At 42.0% G+C, this 20,403-nt stretch overlaps 1 protein-coding gene across 1 annotated transcript in view; it reads right to left on the bottom strand.

Moving 5' to 3' along the window:
* Positions 1 to 13,923: 13,923 nt before the first annotated feature.
* The window catches only part of LOC133441584 (calsyntenin-2-like), a 422,755-nt gene continuing 416,275 nt past the window's right edge, over positions 13,924 to 20,403 (bottom strand). The window contains exon 17 of the mRNA XM_061719022.1: positions 13,924 to 18,171. Within this exon, the coding sequence (XP_061575006.1) occupies positions 17,944 to 18,171 (228 nt within the window). The 3' untranslated portion in view covers positions 13,924 to 17,943. The remainder of the gene's footprint in view (positions 18,172 to 20,403) is intronic.

The following is a 20,403-nucleotide window of genomic DNA, read 5'->3' as shown; positions in this document are numbered from 1 at the left end:
ATCAAGCACAGAAGAAAAAAAGACAATGAAAAAATAATAAAATAAAAAATCATGGTCATTATAACATCCACTGTTGGTAGTTCAGTATGAGAATCTGCTTATAGCAGCATTTGAATAGCCTGATGTTCTTGCAGACCTTCACACTTTCATCAAGATTGTTCCAGAGTGTTATACCATACACTGAAATGCACATCTTTTTCAATGTAGTATGAGCCATTGTCTGTTTAAAAGTGTGTTTATTCCGTAAATCATGAATACTATCTGTTTTCCTAAATAACGTTTGGATGTTTCCAGGTAAACTATTATTCCAGGCTTTAAACATGGTCTGTGCCGTTTTGAATTTCACCAAATCTGGAAACAAATCTGCAAATAAGAATTTAAAAACAAATTATTCGTATGATCTAGGTATCCCGCTCCGTTTATTAACCTCACTGCTCGTTTTTGTAAAGTGCAAATCTTTTTTAAAGTGCTTTTATAATTATTACCCCACACTTCTACACAATATGATAAATAAGGTTCAATAAGTGCATAGTACAGAGTGTGCAAATGGCTTCTTATCCAGTATATGTCTGGCTTTACCCAGTATCCCTATTGTCCTTGCTAGTTTGGAACACACATATTTAGTATGGGATTTCCAGCAAAGTCTGTAATCAATTAATACACCCAGAAACTTAACTTCATATACTCTTTCAATCATTACCTGATCTATTTCTACTTTAATTTCTATATCTATTTTGCGATTAAAATTAGTATTTAATTTATAATTCTCATATGCACTTGGGATCATTTGGTATTTCTTATGACGGTAACAGATTGCTTCAGAAAATATGCAGCAGAGATTAAAGTTGGCAACATCTACAACATTTGTAACTATACCTTCAAGACCTTTGGAAAAGTGTGTGTGACCTTTTTTCTAACTGGGTCCACTGACATTTTCTTTGAAGGTAAAAAAAATAGATGTATGGAACTGGATGAAGTGCTTCAAGACGGAGGTGTGGCTCTTATCTTTGTGTATATTGAGATGACCTACAAGTATACTGTGCTTAAGCCTTTAAAACATTTCTTTTAGATAGCCACGTCTCAGTTTAGGAAGGTGTTCAATGGCAGGAAGTAGCATGGGCGAAGGTGTGGAATGATGACTGGGACATTTGGGATGCCATGAGGCTGTGGCTTTGCAGGAATGCAGTGAGCGCTGCCATGGACACGAGGCCTGAGGCTGCATGGCCCGGGCAGAAGTGAGCCCATCTGAAAAGATTTCTTTTATTACAAAAGATGTGGAGCTGTCATATTCTGCTGATTTCTGCTAAGCTTAACCTCATCAAAAAAGTGGGGGAGTAGACACTTGGTAACCTCACAATATTGCCCAGGAACATGCTTCCTTGAGCTTTCTTATTCTTTGTCCTGCAGTTTTGGTTCGTTGGTGCCCACATGCTCTGTAATAGTTGAGACTGATGGATGTTGACTTCTCTATGGAGCATGAGATTGAGCGTTGGGTGTGGCCTCTGTTGAACTTCTCGTGACAACAAGCAACCCAAGGAATATTGGGTTTGACTGATTCACATGTATCCCTCACTGGCATCAGTGGTTACACGTATCTCTCAACATAAGAGGGATGACTTCATGTAGCATAAAACTGAAATATGGATGAGTTTCTTTGCTTTGTTAGCATAGTCTTTGTGTATAGTTTAACTTTTCAAGTGGTAGCACAGGTTCTGGCCAACCTTATCGGAGGACCGATTGACGTTGTGACTTCCACTGTAATTCCACGTGTCTCCACTCAATGTGGCGAGTGAAAGGATCTGAAACGTCGACAGCACAGTTCTGGCACCGACGCCTTGTTTTCTCATTCACCTTGAAACAGGTGGCATCGTTTGCTACTAAACTGGAATCTGAATCTTTTACTTCACCTTCGGAGCAGCAGTGGAGATGCTCCGATAAATTAGCCTGACGGATTGAAAGCCTTGTCCGCTCACTGCTGGTTGTTAAAGAAGCTTACATATACGTGGTTTCAGCATTACTGTCTCACTTCTCATTTCCTTTGAACATCCCTTTGAGGTGACATCATGCACAGTCAAATTTACTCTAGATCTATTCTGATCCACTGGTGTGCTTTGTTTGTGTATATAAAGAGGCAGAAGCTAATCAAATTGCACGCCTGATCTTTTGACAGTTACAATAATTCAAAAAGTAAATAAACGATTGCAGCTGATAGCTGGTCAAGCCTCCAATGCCTTCCAGGAAGTGCTTTCGGCAGCTCTGGATCACACCTGCACAATGCTTAGGAGGAATTTTGCCCATTCCCTTTCCCAGAACTGCCTCAGCTCAGACATATTTGCAGGGTGTGTGGTGTAAACAGATCTCTTCAGGTCAGTCTACACATCTCACTGATACACTGGTATGACAAAAAACATCACACTGTAAAATGGCTTCTTCTCAAGGAAGATACTTATGAAAACATATGCTTGAGAATGAATTATGGTGGATTTTTTCCATGTGTAATAGCTTCAGTGTGTTTGCTTCAGCTGGAAGTGGAGTGCGTGCAGCGGCTCAGCCTCAGTGACGGTAGCGTCAGCTCTCAGAGCTCCGTACCCTCTTCACAAGCTTCCTGGAGCGTGTTCCTCCAGCTGGAACACCGAGCTGATAACCAGAGGACACCACGAGGAGACAGAGAGGATTAATAATGGACAGGAACCTGTGAGGTGAAAAGAAAAATGAAGGAAGGGGATGATGGAGCAAGTGAAGAAAGACTAGCTATTTTGACCTTTATTTTTTTTTCAGTGACATCCGATGAGGTGAGGGTATCAGGACAAAAACTTAGGGGCTCTTCATGTTTTTTCATCAGCAGATTAATGAACACACGCAAACAGTCTGAATTTCTCATTTCAGCAGCACTGGTCTGGATCTGAGATTTGAAGTCTTTACTTACGTGAGCGGATGAATGACACACTTTTGTCACAGCAGGAGAGCTCTGCAACATAAGCACGGTGCCGGTTCATCAACCTGTTTACCATCTCTTTTTATCCTGTCTTTGCTTAACATCATCCCTCTTTCCTTCCGCGCATCTGTTTTGTTCATCTGTGTGACTTCAAAGAGTGTGTGTGTTGAAGTGGAGGAGAGTGAAACAAGCTAGTGCAAAGTTCTCATGGTTGGAGCTTGTTAATTTGTTCTCTGGGTTCCAGCTGGACCTCCTGCCTGCTATCTCAACCTTTCCAAATGTCACCCGATGCCTATTAGGCAAAATCAAACCACCTTACTGAAAGAGTACATCTAAAATTAGTGATAAGGTATCTGCAAGCGCTCACTCACACATGCTCGGGTTAATTACTGGCCACGGCCTGGAGGCAATAAAGCAAAGTGGTCATGTTTGTGTATTTAAATTCAGTGGCTTCACGTGTGTGTGTACAGGTGGATTCGTGAAAACATTTGGTCCCGAAGACGACCTCCATGGTCGTTCCTTCAGAGCAAACGCGGCAGCCGCTGTTGTCTTTGACAGCGTGCCAGAGGTTTTTATTTAAATCCTCCACGTCCGTGCGCTCGCTCTACGACGTCAGAGTTCACTTTACAAAGTCATCTGTGCCCACTGGCCTGTTCTATTTCCTCAGCATCGTGCCTGCTGCCCCTTATGTAAATATGAGAGCAGCCAATAGCAGGCAGGGATCTGGGCTTGTGACCTTCAAAGCCTCATCCTGAACGTGATGTGTTCTCGCTCTCTCGTTTTTTCTTTCTTTTTATAGTGTGAAAAGTCCCAGAAAAACGAAACCTGCTCTCTGGATTCTGTTGGATGGTGAAACTTGACATTTTTGCCAAATGCGGTTGTGACCACCTTTATCACGGCTCTGTATATGAGCCATCTACAAAATGATGACCTACTCACTAACAATAGATAGAATAGCAACAATTTAAAAAAGAAAAAACAGTGGTCTATAAAAAACAAATACCACACGTGGCGTTGACTTGAGAATGAGAAAGGGTGTCATGGATTTCTATTTCCTGCACCGCTGCTGCCGCCTGTTGGCCGTCTGCTTTCACTACTACATGGACGGGCGTCATCGAACAGTATTCGTAGGACTGAAAGATTTATTGTCAATGAAAGGAGCTGCTTTTAAATGGGGTTTTTGCAGGTATAAAGATGGGGATTGAAAGAAAAAAGATTTTTTCTACAAATAAAGGTAACATTATTTGGCAAGGCAAGGCAAGGCAAGTTTATTTATATAGCACAATTCAACACAAGGTAATTCAAAGTGCTTTACATCAACATTAAAAGCGGCAAGACATAATTAGTCATATTAGACATAATTTGACTGTTTTAATAATGAGGTTATTATCAGTTAATCTCACTCAGTCTCAAAGCCTGGCTTTTGAACGAGATATCATATATTGAAAATGCTTTTTTCAAATGTTAACACAATCTACAGAGATATGACATGTCTATAACATGCTTTCATCAAAATACCCCAAATATTCACAACAAAAGCATTTTTTCAACAAAGTCTTCACAACTAGATTCACAGATTTACAGAGCGGAGTCAACTCTAGGGCCTTCTTCACATCAGATTGGAACCTGGGGTGGAGGAAAGAGCACGGGGTCATGGTTGTGTTGAGCATGCACAAGGTGAGGACCAGTGGTGGACAGTAACGGAGTAAATTTACTTGAGTACTGTACTTAAGTACATATCCAGAGGATTTGTACTTTACTTGAGTATTAGATTTCTTTGGTACTTATTACTCTTACTTGAATACATTTCCAAGACAAATATTTTTACTTTTACTCGAGTACATTTCTAGGAAGGCTGAAAAGTACTCGTTACTTTCAGGTCTGCTCTTTTTTCTTCTTCCCTAAAATCCTATTGGACACAAGCTGTTTTTGTCAAAGGAGGAGACCTATCACAGTGCACGCTCTCAGACAGACATGGGGAGACAGTTTGTTACGCTCTATATTGCTATATTGTACTGGTACATGTCCTTCCTGTAAAGTTAAGTGACTTCAACATTGAGTTATTGAAAGCAGAGATGTAGTTTTTTGTAAAGTAGTGGTCTTTGAGGGGGATCCAGACTTAGTTGGATGGTGCAGGTTCATTTAGTTTAAGTTCATGATTGTTAATAAACTCTGCATCATCTGCTGTCCTCTTATGATCCCATTCATTTGATTTGTTTTTGGTGTTTCTGCAGGTTTTATATAACATTGTGGTTCTAAAAGCAGCACATCAGTGCAGCTGGTTTCAAAGAGTTAATTCTCAGAAACAAGAGTTAAAAGATCCTTAAATTAATTTAGAACAAATATAGTAATTTACTGAAGAAATTTACTCTTACTCTTACTCTTACTTTTACTTAAAGTAAATTTAAAAGCATTTACTTTTGGATACTTAAGTACCTTTAAAAGCAAGTACTTTTCTACTCTTACTCGAGTAATATTTTGACTGAGCTACTTTTACTTGTAACGGAGTAAATTTTGACCAGTAGTATTTGTACTCTTACTCAAGTACTGGGGTCGAGTACTCTGTCCACCTCTGGTGAGGACAGGAAAAAACGTCCTGCAGAGCCAGATTCATGAAGGCCGTGTCCCTGCCGTGACCTGTTAGCGATCTGAAATGACAAGTAAGTAAGACCAACTAAGACAGAGGGATTAGTCCAGGGCTGTATGCTTGTGAGACACAAGAGAAACAGGATGGTAATTGGAATAGAAATATACAGAAATATACAGTACATAATAAAGGAGAGGAGAGAGAGGAAAGCGCTCCGCTCATCAAGGAAGTTCCCCAGCAGTTCGGGCCCATAGCAGCACAACCAAAGGGATGTTCGGGAGACCTGAGCCATCCCTAACCATAAGCTTCCCTTTGTTTCAAAAAGGAAACGTTTCAGCTTAATCTAAGAGGTGGAGAGAGGACAGTTACCGCTCTCTACGGGGGCGTTGTAAGAAAAATGGCCTCCTTTACAGGAGTCCCTTCTGCCTTTGTGATGTATAAAAGAGACACGACACTCAGCTGGAGCAGACTTTTATCGCAGCAAACGTTTTATCACGGCATGAAAAGCCTCAGCTGGAGTCGGCAACATTAATGATGGCTCAGTTACCATTAAACATCCCAATAAACTGTAACGGTTAATCAGCATGCCCAACAGCAGGATGTCACCTAAGTGAACACAGCCATTATAAGTCACGCCTGAACTATGTTTGCTGCAATTAAACGTGAATATTTTATATGGAGAAAGACACCTGGGCTCCAAACACAAAAGCAAACAGGACTCGCATGTCACATGTAGTAGATGCTGCTGTAAAATGACAGCTCCAAGAAAAGGACAAAGCCCTTGCAGGATAAGTAGTATTTCTCATGGAGATGACCGGACCCTAAACCATAATAAAAATGTTGAATTCCCCTTTAATTCATGTAAGCCTGCTGGGTTGAGCTACTTTATGTGATTATCCTTGTTTCTGAGAGGCACAACTCATTTTCCAGACAGTACTCTTCTGGTGGTCTCATAATTAGAGCAAAGTGGATTAGAGTGTACTTGACTGTGAAATGGTGTGCTGGTGCCGGCCACTGGAGTGTGAGGGCCTGGAACTGTTGGACGGAACAAACCATGTGTAATCCCTGTCGGTTGGAGAGTTTTTTTTAAAGATTTAAAGAAGAAGTTGATGTGTATGTGTTCACAAAAGGACTATTCAGCACTTTCGGATAAAGAGGAGGCGGCAGATGCCGTCTTCATTAGCAGATTCGGTTTGCTGAGTTGCCATGGTAATTTGGATTTTGACAAGCAGGTGAGTTTTGTGTTGTGCAGCATTCAGCAGCTGTTGATGGAGATCACAACAGACTTGAAGGAGGGACTATGATGTATTTATGAAGATGTTTCAGGTCCGGCCTGACTGGTTGGCGCTTCAGATTTATGAATCGTTGATGGGGCATCAGTTCCTGAGCGGTTGAAATTCCAAGTGTGAATGAAACTTTCATTGTAACTGTTGAATGTGCGACCACTGAGGCCCCCTCTCCTGCAGAAATTAAAATGTGGTTGGGGCGAAATTTTCTGCACTTAAATGAAGGTAAAACAGAATGTATTTTCTTTGGTGATTCACCACACTCTGGTGATCTATCTTTTAAAGTAAAAACATCTGTGAGGAATCTTGGAGTTATTTTTGATAGCAGCTTAAAATTTGACAAGCAAATTGACAGCGTGGTCAGGACCAATTTTTATCTGTTACGGGTTTTAACAAAAGTAAAGCCATTCTTAAATCGTGCAGACTTGGAAAAAACCATTCATGCTTTTATAAGCTCAAGAATTGACTATTGCAATGCTTTGTATGTTGGTGTCTCCAAGTCTTCTCTTAGCCGTCTTCAGCTTGTTCAGAATGCCGCTGCACGTTTTTTAACTAATACTCGACGTCGCGAACACATCACTCCGGTTTTATTTGCTCTTCACTGGCTTCCTGTTTCTTTTAGAATTGATTTTAAAATGTTAATCTTTGTTTTTAAAGCCCTCAATAGGCTTGCCCCTGTTTATTTATGTGAACAAGTGCGAGTTCATAACTCCACTAGAGGCCTACGGCCCTCAAATCAGCTCCTGTTGGAAGTCCCCAGGACCAGGACTAAACTCTGGGGTGATCGGGCCTTCTCCGTTGCTGGACCCAGGCTCTGGAATAAGGTGCCCCCAGAAATGCGCACCATCACTGACTTTGGAGTTTTTAAATCCAGACTGAAAACCTGGTTATTTAGACTGGCTTTTAATACATAGTATTGATGTGATATATTCTAAATTTAATTTTAATGGTTTTATTATGTTGTTTTTAAATTGTTTTGTTTTAATGTGGATTTTAATGGAAAGCACTTTGGTCACCATGTGTGTTGTAAAGGGCTTTAGAAATAAAGATTGATTGATTGATTGATTGATTGATCTCCTGTTCAGAGTGGGTTGATTCTGTCTAACATCCGTGGCTGTGTTCACTCATCTCTCAAACCTTTTGTTTTCTTCATCCAGATTGTGAACATTAATGCCCTCAAGAGAGCGCCCCTTATCACTGAGATGGATCACTGAGACTTGACCCGAAGAACTGGCTCTCCTTGTCATGCATCAGTGGACTGGTTGCTTAGTTACCCTAATAAAGCAGCTGCACTGACTTCTACATACAGCGTTGCTCAGTTTGGGTTCGGGTGTTCTGTCCTCAGGTTGGGCCTGAGGATGTTGGATTGCACTTGGATATTGTGTTTGGAGCCAATTCCTTCAAGATTCTCAGAAACTAATGACAACTCACCAGTTTTCATGAGTGCTACACCTCACAGGGTGGTGTGTGACCTCAGTGGTTGTCATGGTGCGTATATCAACAACGATCCTCCATGTTGTTAGTTGGGATTACCCTCGAGCCCTTGAGCTTCTGAAATATCCCTCCTTTCGGTCTAAAGAAGCTCCAAGAACAACGCTGAACTGTGAACTTCAGTTCTTCTATCCATGTTGACTTAATCTTCTTTATAAAAGAAAAGGAATTTAACAGCAGCAAGACCTGTTACAACTCGCTCTGTGTCCGTAAGAATCTGCTCGCTATGACTACATGATGACTTCTAAAGACGATATTAAGTGGAAGACCTTAATGAAGCTGGGAACGTTGGGTGTGGTGCTTAACAATCCAGTAAATGGTTTCTCAGACTTTCAGTTCAGGAAACATTTTCACAACTGGACAAAAAACAAAAATGTGCAAATGATTCAGAGAAAATGGAGGAATACTTTCTGACAATATTTCACAAACTCAGCAAATAACCATGATCTGTTACTTTATACACACCTTGAGCCAAGAGGCAGGACGGAGGTCAGTGGTTCTCCTGTGAATGCGGAAATGGAGGTAGATGTGTATGGAATAACATTTGTGGCGTTATATTTCTCAGCCCATGATTGCAAATTAGCAAAAGAGAAAACTTGAACAAAAATGGGGGTGATGATCAACTATTAAGCAACTGCTGGGTAACCCGATGGTGTATTTGAATGTGGCCAAGGACACATGTTTGTGCTTGCAATTGACATGCATGCACATTAAAACAGTCAGCTGCAGCTGATCTAAGAGTTAAGGTTGGTTCTTTTGACTTTAAGCCAGGTGGCAGGTGATTCCAAGGAATGCAAAGAAGCCATTTAGGAATAGACTTGTAAGGGTGTAAAAATATTGGCAGAAAACTTATGGTTGGGATTTCTAGAGTTGGCTTTGGAATCAGTAAATGGAATACGTACAAAACATACACACTGTGGCTAGGGCGTCTCCGGTTTTCCTGGGGGGGGGGCTGGGCTGTGGGCATGGGGGTCCCGCTCGAAGGACCCGGCCCAATCTGGGTGGGGGGTGGCTGTCTGCGATGGGGGGGCATTGCTGCTGTCTGCGTCTGTGGGGACTCCGTGACCTTTGGGGGGGTGGGGCCTGAGTCCGGGGATCGGGCCTCCCCTGGCCGGGGGGTGCACGGGCGGCGGGGTGGCACCATTCCCAGGTGTCTATGTCTTATGTCGTCAGTTTGAATGGAGGGATGTTGGACCATTTCCCCCTCCGCCTGGGGGCTCCGACGGCGCTGGGGGCGCCCGTGGAGGTACGGTGGGGCCCTGGCCCGGCTCGGAGGGCCGGCCCCCCATCAACTCGGATGGCCGGTGGGGGAGCGTGGGCTTCCTTCCAGGGCCGGCTCTGCTGGTCCTGCCTCCGGGCTTCGGGCCTCCGCTCCCCCTCCTTCCCCCCCTTACATGACTCATATGCACATAGGCGAAGGGGTGGGGGGTCCGGGGCGTGGGGGACATTGTCCCGCGGGGAGTGCCGGGCCACGCGTTTTAATAACACTGTAGACACTGCACATTCAACATTTAATAAATACATTTAACAAGGATACTTAGTTCTGAAGGAGGGGGGGGGGGGGGGGTCATTGTCAGTATGATACTCTGACCTCCCCCTCCCTGTTTTTATTGCATTAATTACATGCACTCAACATCAGGGCCGGGAGGGGGGCCCACATCACCCGCGTTCCCTCGCCGGCCTGGGATAGGTGGGTCGCGACGCCCGGGCCTGGCAGGGCTCACCGCGCAGCCTGGGGTGCCTGGACCCCCCCGGGGAGGGGGAAACGGTGCGTTAATGTGCGTCCTTGACGGTGAGAATGCGGTGTGGAAGGGTCCTGCCATGGAGGATTTGGGCCTCCATTGGCAGGACAACAAAACTTAATAATTTATTGATATTATTACTATACAAAGATGGTTATTAATATTATTATTATTATTATTATTATTATTATTATCATTATTATTGTTATCATCATTATCGTTGTTAGTATATTATATCATTATTATAGATACCGGATAGATGAATGGATGAATGAATGGGATGCCTGGGTCTGGAGCCCTCTGTTGTCGGGCCCACGCGGGTGTCACCCTGTTGGGGGGTTCCCTCTCTCCGGGCCCGTCTCCGGTCCCCCCCGCTGCCTCTGCGGCAGGGCGCCCCTCTGGTCCTGGAGGGCCGCTTTCGTGGGGGCGGGTGCACCTGCCCGCGTCGGCGGCCGGGGCGGCTCTGTCTCTCCCGCCCGCGGGCCCCCTCGGCCGCCGGCCGGGGGGGGGGGGCGGGCCTCGCCGGCAGTGGATTTCCTCCCGCCCTCTTCTTGCCCTCTGTGGGGTGGCCGGTGGCCTGGGTTCCGGGTTCTTCCTTGTCGGCCTCTGGTCTCGCGGGTGGCGGGGTGGCCCCCCCCCCCCCACTATAGATACACTTCAGGTGGAGTGTTGATAGGATTATTACACACACACACACACACACACACACACACACACACACACACGCAAACTCATACCCACACACATACGTACACATAGCCACATAGACATATACACACACACACACACACACACACACACTCACGCACACACAAACATATACATATATTCATACATGCACACACACACACACACATAGCCACACACACACACACACACACACACACACACACACACACACAATCATATACATACACGCACACACACACACATAGACATATACACATGCTTGTTCACCTGCATGCTTGCTCTGTAGTTTTGGGGTTAGTTAATCGCGGTAGCTTAGCTTAGACTGTGATCAGATCTCCAGATTTGGGTTGATTGCTGCTCGTGTTTTGGTCGGCTCCGTGTCTGTTTTGTGTTTCGTTTGTGGTTTTTGTTGCAGATTTCCAGTGCTCGACGTGTTGCCTCCGTGTGCTCTTGCTTCCTGGGTTAGCAGTGGATAACGCCCCCCCCGAAAAAAAAAACAAAAAACAACTCACTGGGTTTGTATGTGTATGTATGTGTATGCGTATGTATGCGTATATATATATATATATTAAATATAGTAATAATGCACATGCCTTAGGTTTTCACCGGCATGGTATCAACCATTAATATGTGTGCAGACAAGGTAAAAAAAAAAAAGAAGCTATTCTGCATTAGCCTCACACTGTGTGACGGCTCTTTGGTTGGACTTCTCAAACTTTTTGTACATCATCCACCACTGTGTGCAATTATTTTGAAATATCGCGGTTTTGCTGGAGGAAAGCAGCTCTGCTCTTCCTCTGTTTGATCCACGGATTAATTTACATGGCTGTGCTATGTTTTAACCATGTTTTCCTTTTAGTTTTAACCTTCATGCATTCTTAATAGTTTGGCCTGTAAAGAGACACAATGAATAATCCATGTTGGAATAAGGGTAGTCTGTTTCTGTTTAATGCAAGTCCAATTTAATTATTTATACTTGTGCATCAACCCCCACATGCAGGATATCTCTGACTTTGCAGCTTTGAATTTGACGACCACCATGCAAACAGCATTAGCTTCATCATCTGCCCACATCTGCTGTGTTAACAACTCTGGTGAAAGACGAAAGGTGACCATTTCACTGGAGGGTTCAAGACCTCTTGGGTGTTGGGTGGTGGGGTGGGGAAAAGGTTTTACCCACTCCTAAAAAAACATGGGGAATTCTGATTGGCTCAAGGACAAAATGAAAAATTTAGATCATCAATACTTTAGTACCCTGCAAGTAAAGTCTTAAAAGCATCAGTCAGAACTGCCAAAAATGTAAAACCTACCAGAGCCTTGAAAGTGATGCTTTGTAACTTGCAGTACATTTTTTCTCCACTAGATGAAGACATTCCATCAATCATAGCCTCCTGAAACTCAACAAAAAAAAAAGTTTGAAAAAAAGAGATCCATCCATCCATCCATTTTTCTATACCTGCTTTACCGTTTCCCCGGGGGTCTGCTGGAGCCGATCCCAGCTCATCACAGACGAGAGGCAGGGTTACACCTGAACTAACTGGTCTGACAGAGATGGTCAAAATTACCAAAAGAAGGGGATAATTGGTGGAGCCCTTCAGAATAAGCATTTGATTTGCTTCAAAATCAGTTACCTTATTACAAACGAGAAAAAGAAAAAAAAAACACTTTAAGCACAGTTTCACTGCATGTAAATGTTGTCATTTGTTAATTAAAAATGATATGATGAAACCACAATAATGACACCTACAATCACGAATTACAGTAAAGAACTTTACACTGTAAAACAGGACTTTCCAGCATTTATCAGCAGGAATAAAACATACTTGTCTCCCAGCCATCCTCACATTTATTAAACAATTCATGCTTTTCTCCTTCAACAAGATGCTGAAAGAAAAAGATGCTGTCGATACCTGGTGATAAGTTTGAAAGGACTTTGTGGATGGATGTTAGGAACCAGAAAAGAAAAGAAAAGAAAACATGGCTCCTATTCAATACTGGCTGCATTAGAATGTTGATTTCCTTTGTAGTGGCTACATAAGACTCTAGTGCAATAATTAGCCTTTTCACCCAACATTCATCACATGTACACAGCTTTATCCTCACACTTGTTTTCTCTTTTGAGAACTTTGTATGACTTCATCACTACTTCATCACTTCAGATGATAATTCCTATAATGTGGCAGAACGTTTATGTCTCTGGAATTTCTTCAAGTTAAACAGGAAAGCAAGATAAACCTTTGAGTTAGAAGTTGTGGTTGTGTTAAACAGGCAAAAAACCCTAAACTGTTAGTTATAAGTAGAAAACTCTTATGTTGTTCCTCTCATAATCACAGGCCAGCACTTTGTCCCTTAAACAGATGGCACTTCAGACTACTTGGTATTGTTTTTTTCTCAGCAACAAAATGTGCCCAAGGTAGGTGTAACAACCCTAAGACTCTTACCAAAAGAAGGAGACAAAACAAATAGCCGTAGTGAAATTTTTCCATTTGGAGAAAAGGCTGAGCCATCTGTGCAGAGCAGGATTTCAGCACCACGGAGAGCACCTGTTCCTATTATACTAACTGCTCATTGTACAGCAATTACGTCAACAACAGTGCAGGCCCATTTTCCTCAGGCTCCTTTTAGCTGGAGCATGATAAAAGCTCTGGTTAGAAAGCACTGACATTAAACACAGATTTATCCTTGTATCAAAAGAAAAAGAAAGCAGCAACATAGCTTCTTCAGTGTTCCACAACAGCTGCCCAGATGCCTGATCATTTGAAAAATGTCCGTTATGGGAGAACAAAAGTTAATAAGACAATGGATAAGAACATTTAATTGATAGGATGCTTTCAGAGAAATTCTTTCAGTGAGGTAGATAAATAGGACTCAAATTATAAAACGCTTTTCTATTTTTGTTGTACTTTCAAAGTATGCGTGTAAGCCTTCGACAACATATACTCAACTCAACTGGTTTTAGCTATATTTCCGATCAGGGTGGAAATGTTAACATAGCATAATTCAAATCAGATTGCAAACATTTATCATTTGCTGAGTGGAGTAAATCATTTTGTAATAAGATGAAACGTCTTAAAATTAAATGAGCAAAAACACCAGGTAGAAGCGCATTCAATCTCACACCATCACACAAAAACAACCTCACAGTTCGTTTCCAAAACAAGTTTTTATTGGCCAATTTACAGAAAGTGCTGTAGTGACCATTCCAAAGAAAAACAGACCAAAGAGTCCAGAAAAAGGAAAAAAATAAATAAAATAAAAATAAATAATAGAAATTCTTTTGCACATTATACAAGGTTCAGATGTTAATTTCATCACCCTCTTCTAAAACAAGCATCAGGACAACATTAGGGCTCGGGCTGATGAAAAGTCCACCAAAGATTTCAAACGATGGGTGCAGGGAGGGAGGTGATGTCACAAGACCGGGTGCCACAGCAGATGAGCAAACGTCTTAACACATGAGATCTTTACATGAACATATGACAGAGCTACAGTATGCACGTACACTTCATTCTCCCAGCCAAACCCACAGAACAGCTGTCAGCGGCTCGCCACGTTACAGGCCATTTACTTTTTTATTTATTTGTCAGACAGTACATATGTACATACAACTGCTTCCTCAAAATAACACTTCAGCATTTGTGGATTCTTGGCTGAGGGTCATGGTTAGAGACTAATGCCCTTTCACCTCGGTGGGAAAACATTTTTGACAGATTTTTCTAATTATGTGAAATGTGACAATGTCATGCTGTGTCTTCTTCTCTTACAGTTACAGGAGGTAACTTCACAGCTTGTGGGCTAATGAAAGTGTTCCCGCCCCCACAAAGTCTTCCATGACAGTCGGCCTGAATCATCCGCTGGGCTTCTGTTACTGGTACATTTTCATTAATCGATTTAGCTCAAATATTTGGTAAAATTATGATGGTCATTGGTAAGTAATAAGGTCAAACAAGGCCAAGAAAACGCCTCAAATCTGCTTTAATAGTTATTTTTTGGGAACAATATACTATATACAGTTTATATGGCCAAAGCATTTGCAGAAATTGACCGTACACACAGACTTTAAACAAATACAGAACAACAGTGGAATTTGTCCAGCGTCCAACACAGATTCTCATCTAAACCCTGTCTCTATGTCCTCCAGTTTTGATAAAACATGTTTGGTCATTCAGATATTAATTCCATGATCAGCTAGTTATCAAAGACTCGTGCCATCACGGAGGACATGAACATTTCTTTTTCTGTCTTTTTTTTTTAGTTGAAAATGATTATCAGCAGCTGGAATTAAGGCCCATGTAGAAGGCAAGACTGAGCCACAACATTCAAGTCCTAAGTTGTAAAACCACAATGAGTTCAAACATGCTTCAACTCCTCATAGAAATGAAGAAACCTACAGATTTTGTACTGGGGTGTCCCGAGTTTGCACAGGATCACCAGAGTACTAGATGACCAAGCAGGTTCAACTCAGCCAGGGTTTCTTTTGACTTAACTCTTGATCACGATTGCGCTAAGATGGCATGAAGCTGGTTATCAACTTGTTAAATCAACCTAGGTTTTTTCGGTTCTGGATCTGTGCACATTCATATTAATCCATACAAGGACAGCGTTGGCGTCGATGACCAATTACAATCATGGCTCTGGAGTGATTACTTTATAACTTAAAGTACAAAATATTATTGTTGGTTATGGTACAATTCATGTTAACAGCAACACAAATGCTGCAGCCAAATCAGGGAAGAAACCTGACAAAAAATGGTCACTCACGCCAACCGTGTGTACAGTATGTGCTACTGGTAGATGTGTCACTTTATCAAAGCATAAATGGAACTGACAATTTATGAGTGTGTGTTTTATTAAATGTATGTTGTGCAGGTGTTTTTCCTCCCAATAGGTTTCAGTTTTATTCTTTCAGTGCAATAATGGCTGTTGTAAATGTTTTACATTAAATCAAACAAACATTCAGTGCAGTCAGAGGCAGTTTTATACAGATGTGAGTGGATTTTCTGTTACCCAAGCTTAACTCCATAAAAAAATATTTTTTGTTGCAAATTGATTTATTTAAACTAAAAATTAATCTTGATCATTGGGGATATGACTGCAGACGTAAGTTAATGCAGCTTGATGAGTACAATATGCTGCAAGCTCATATGCTCATTAAGAAAACGGCGAGGAGATCTTTCATAGTTTAATGATAATTTTAATTAATTAACACTAAAAAGAAAATTTGCTATTAATTCCAGTTATTTAAGTAAAAAAAGAAATAAACTTCAAAGTAATCAGTGTGTGTTATGCTTAATTTCCTTCAGTCGAGATATTTGTCATGAAAATGCTTCTCAGAAAAAGTCAAATGGTTCAGATATTTTCTGACTTTGACAGAGAGAGATGAGAGAAGGGATTCCTTGACTGTTAATGCTTCAGTGTCTCTTATTTTTTTAATTTTTCTTTGAGATCTGATAGGTCAGGGGGAGGTTCTTGTACATCTTCAACATAACCTACTCTGCAGGTTATATTTCCTGCGCAGGTATTATGTTAAGGTGTTGCAGTAACAAGTGAACTTCCTTGTGACACCTAGAACGGAGAATTGAACCTGAAGCTGAAGCTCCGCTGCTGCTCCACAGCACAGATCCCAGCTGTCACTGGGGTTGCACAATCTCAGCCCAAACCCAGAAGTGGAACCTAACCTGAAGCGCTTCATCGAGCTTGTAGTTCTCTCTGCTTCAGGAAGACCAGAGCAAAGAAACCTCGGGTCTTATCTCTCTCTTCACGTGAGGCTTTTCAGCCAAAGTAAATGGTTCATTCAGTGGCAAAAGTCCTGAACCCAACCTGCTCTGGACTCCGTGGCGGTTTGTAATATTTCATTTTCTTTCGTAAAGTTCTCCCCATTTTAAAACATCAGTGTTGGATCTGGCCTGTTGATTTTATCGGATATTGGGATTTTTTTGACCGTCTCACAACTCATGCAGGAGCGAGGAGTTTAGACCTCTTCATGTAACATATGAGCACCAATAGTAACAAGCATGCTGTTTTCTTTTTGATTTGGCCTAGTATCACCCACTTTTCCTCTACGAAAACACCTTATTTGACCCAGTTGCTGTGGAGACAGTGGCACACCCACCCAGACGAAGCCCGGTCAGCCGGAATGATGTGAACGCTGAGCTAGAAACACACACACGTGACTCGAGGGTGCTGTTTTGGAGAGGGACACCTGCAGGCTAAGGGTTCACGATGCACACATACACATGTAGAGGGAATGTGTGTTGTGTACAGGTGGAGAGGAAGGTTTCTGGGTAGACATCATGGGGAAGGATGTTTGGGGGGCGATTAGGGGCACATATTATACTCAATATTTACACGAAGGTTGCGTATAAAAATGTACAAGGAGACACAGACCCTGCGGCTACTTAAACATAACGCCTGCAACAGCACACCGCTTCACCTTTTTTTTGTTTGTTTCTTTATGAGTATCATTGAAAATATGCTTTTTTTCTGTAAAATCACCTGGCTTTGCCACATTGGCTAGATAAAGACAGATAAATAATAAGTATACAAACCAAAAATAGTCTCATTTTCTTTACTTTTGTAACGTATTTCTCTTAAATAAAGGTTGTTTGCATTTTTGATGTGGGACATCAGAAATCTCACTGTGAAGTTACACACATTAACTTGAATGTATGGTGCAGGACGGACAGAACGGGTTTCACAGAAGTTGATTTCACTGTAGTAACAGTGTGAACTGAAGTGAGGGAGAGATATAACGTCTCTAAGGGCATGACGTCAATTTGGAAAACTGCTCCTTCAAGAGTGACGATTGGCGAGCCGTGTTAGTGGCATTATTTTTCTCATCTGTATAAAACAAGAAGCTTTCTGACAAAGCTACGATGAAACCACTCCTGTATGTGTTGATGTTATAGTGGAATCTTCCAGTAGGGGACAACATTACCTTACATTTAGAGCATCAACATCAAAAAGTCTTTTGTTCTGTTTTAACCATCTGATTTAAGGATTCAGTAAGGATGTTTTGCAGAATGTACGTGTGTGTGTGTGTGTGTGTGTGTGTGTGTGTGGGTGAGAGAGTGAGCGAGAGACAGAGAGAGAGAGAGAGTGAAAGAGAGAGAGGAGTGAGTGAGTCAGTGAGTGAGCGAGTGAGAGAGAGAGAGAAGGAGAGAGAGAGAGTCGGGGTAGTAGTGTGTGTGTGTGTGTGTGTGTGTGTGTGTTTTAATAACGTATTGTTGTTTTGTCCCAGCTCTGGCCCTTCTTGCTTGAGCGCTGCATCCTTGCTGGTAGCTGAACATCCACTTCTTCCTCGCTGTCATCTGACTCAGCACTGGTGATGTCATCCTCCTCATCCTCTTCATCATCATCCTCATCCTCCTCTTCATCATCATCCTCATCCTCCTCCTCCTCACTGGCCTCCTCTTCTCCATGCTGGGGCTCCTCCAGGTTCTGTGGTAAAATAAATATATATGTGAGTCAAAAACGTGCATATTTATTAAAGGGAACCTATTATGGCATCTAATACCTATTTTAAACAGGCCTTGAATGTCTTAAAAACAAGCTTTTGATGGTTTTTGCTAAATAAATTAGAAATTCAGCCTCTGAGCCATGTCTTTATCTTCCCATTCTCTAACCTCCTTCTCTATGCTGGATTCTGAGTGGGCGGGGCTATGATGATGAGGCACTGTGCTGATTGGCTGCCTGAACGACACGATACTCCGCTACGAAAAAATGGAGGAAGCTCCGGCCGGTGGAGTTAGTTGTGGGCGTGCTTTCACGCATTGGAGGCCAACCTCTGTAAATCGCATTGTCGTTACAGAATCTGAACGGCTCGTAGAAGCCACATCACACTGGACGGCTCATCCGGGCGGCTGTACAGACACTGCAGAATTTGGTTGCTTTCCTCCTTCTCTGAGTTGGCAGGCTGAGGGGAGACCACTTTATATATGTTAAAGCAAGAAAAAATGTGTTTTTTTCATAATAGGTCCCCTTTAAGTGGTGTAGATTGGTGAGGACGTGGTCCAAGTTAAGTGCTGATTGAAGAAGGGGGTTCTCTTCTTGGAGCCAGGGGTCGCTGTTCCAGGAGCACTATGAAGTGTCCTCTACAAGTTACCACCAGAAAAGGGATTCAGCTTTACATCCGGAGTGCAGAAGTGCTTCTTTCACAGCCCTGAAAAGGTCTGCCAAACTTGTCTGGCATGCTTGCATATGTCACAACAATGCAGTGTGCAAACAGGAAGCAAGTTCAAAGGCTTGAAAAGAAGACTCAGACCTTGGGACTTACACATGCTTGGTGAAGATGGATGACGGACATTATTTCCCTGTTTTTGTGGACATCAATTCCAAATGCCAGTTTTAACATTTTTTTTTTGATGGGATATTTGAGCTGATGGCCAGATCAAAAGAAATTGCTTATCTATTTTTTTTTCTTCTTTTAGTCTTCTGATTAATGATGCAAATCTCCTTCTTTCCAGCATTCTTTGTTTAGGAACATAGGTAGTATACAGGACTGTCTCAGAAAATTAGAATATTGTGATAAAGTTCTTTATTTTCTGTAATGCAATTAAAAAAACAAAAATGTCATACATTCTGAATTCATTACAAATCAACTGAAATATTGCAAGCCTTTTATTATTTTAATATTGCTGATTATGGTTTACAGTTTGAGATTAAGATTCCCAGAATATTCTAATTTTTTTAGATAGGATATTTGAGTTTTCTTAAGCTGTAAGCCATGATCAGCAATATTAAAATGATAAAAGGCTTGCACTATTTCAGTTGATTTGTAATGAATCCAGAATGTATGACATTTTTGTTTTTGTAATTGCATTACAGAAAATCACAATATTCTAATTTTCTGAGACAGTCCTGTATATACACACATCCAAGTGAGCACTGCAGCCTTCATGGTGCGGCTCTCCAGCCTGGTGGCGGCGTTAGAAGGGCTGGTACGGGGAGAGCCAGGGACGGCGTTGAATAATGAGGGAAGTGCATTCATCCTTATGTGCATGTGTGTAGGTGCGTGTTTGTGTGAGTAAGTAAGTCTGTGAACTACGCCGCAGATCTACTCCTCAGCCATTGTCCTTGATGTTATCAGCTGGTTGGGTTTAGTTCTGATACAGGTGTCATGAGGGGAAGGGGAGGGCTAGCAGGGGCAGAGCGTCTTGTTTTCATTCATCCAGGGAGATTGTGACTAGAGCGGCCTGCCAAGCCGCTCTGCCAAGGTCAGATTGGAGAATCAACAATTGACTCTTTGTCAAGCCCCGCCCCCGTTGCTAGGTCGGACAAACCCGTCTTCTCTCTCGTCCACTTCCATTGTTAAAATGGGGTTTTACATTACTTTATTTCTAATTAATGTACCAAAGAAAATCAACAGCAACTAGATATAAATAAAAAGTAACACTTCTGGTACCATGTAGTGAGTTTAAAAAACTGAGTTTTACGGTGGAATATAACTTGATCCAAAGCAGACATTTTTCATAATTTACCCTTGGTTTTGGAAAAGGGATGAAATGCTGACATTCCTGTGATTCTCTCTGGGTGGCAGGTGTCACTTTTACAACCGCTTAACCATTTTAAGATAAATAAATAAACGTAGCTACGGGTTGTAGCCTACTGCTGAGTCGACTTTGTTTTGGCAGCACGGATCAGATTTCTGCCAGTTTGGGGATAAAAAGTATG

Source organism: Cololabis saira, chromosome 4, assembly GCF_033807715.1.
Source record: "Cololabis saira isolate AMF1-May2022 chromosome 4, fColSai1.1, whole genome shotgun sequence".
NCBI lineage: Eukaryota > Metazoa > Chordata > Actinopteri > Beloniformes > Belonidae > Cololabis > Cololabis saira.
The sequence above is the reverse complement of the archived record's forward strand: the minus strand, read 5'-3'. Positions and strand labels throughout refer to the sequence as shown.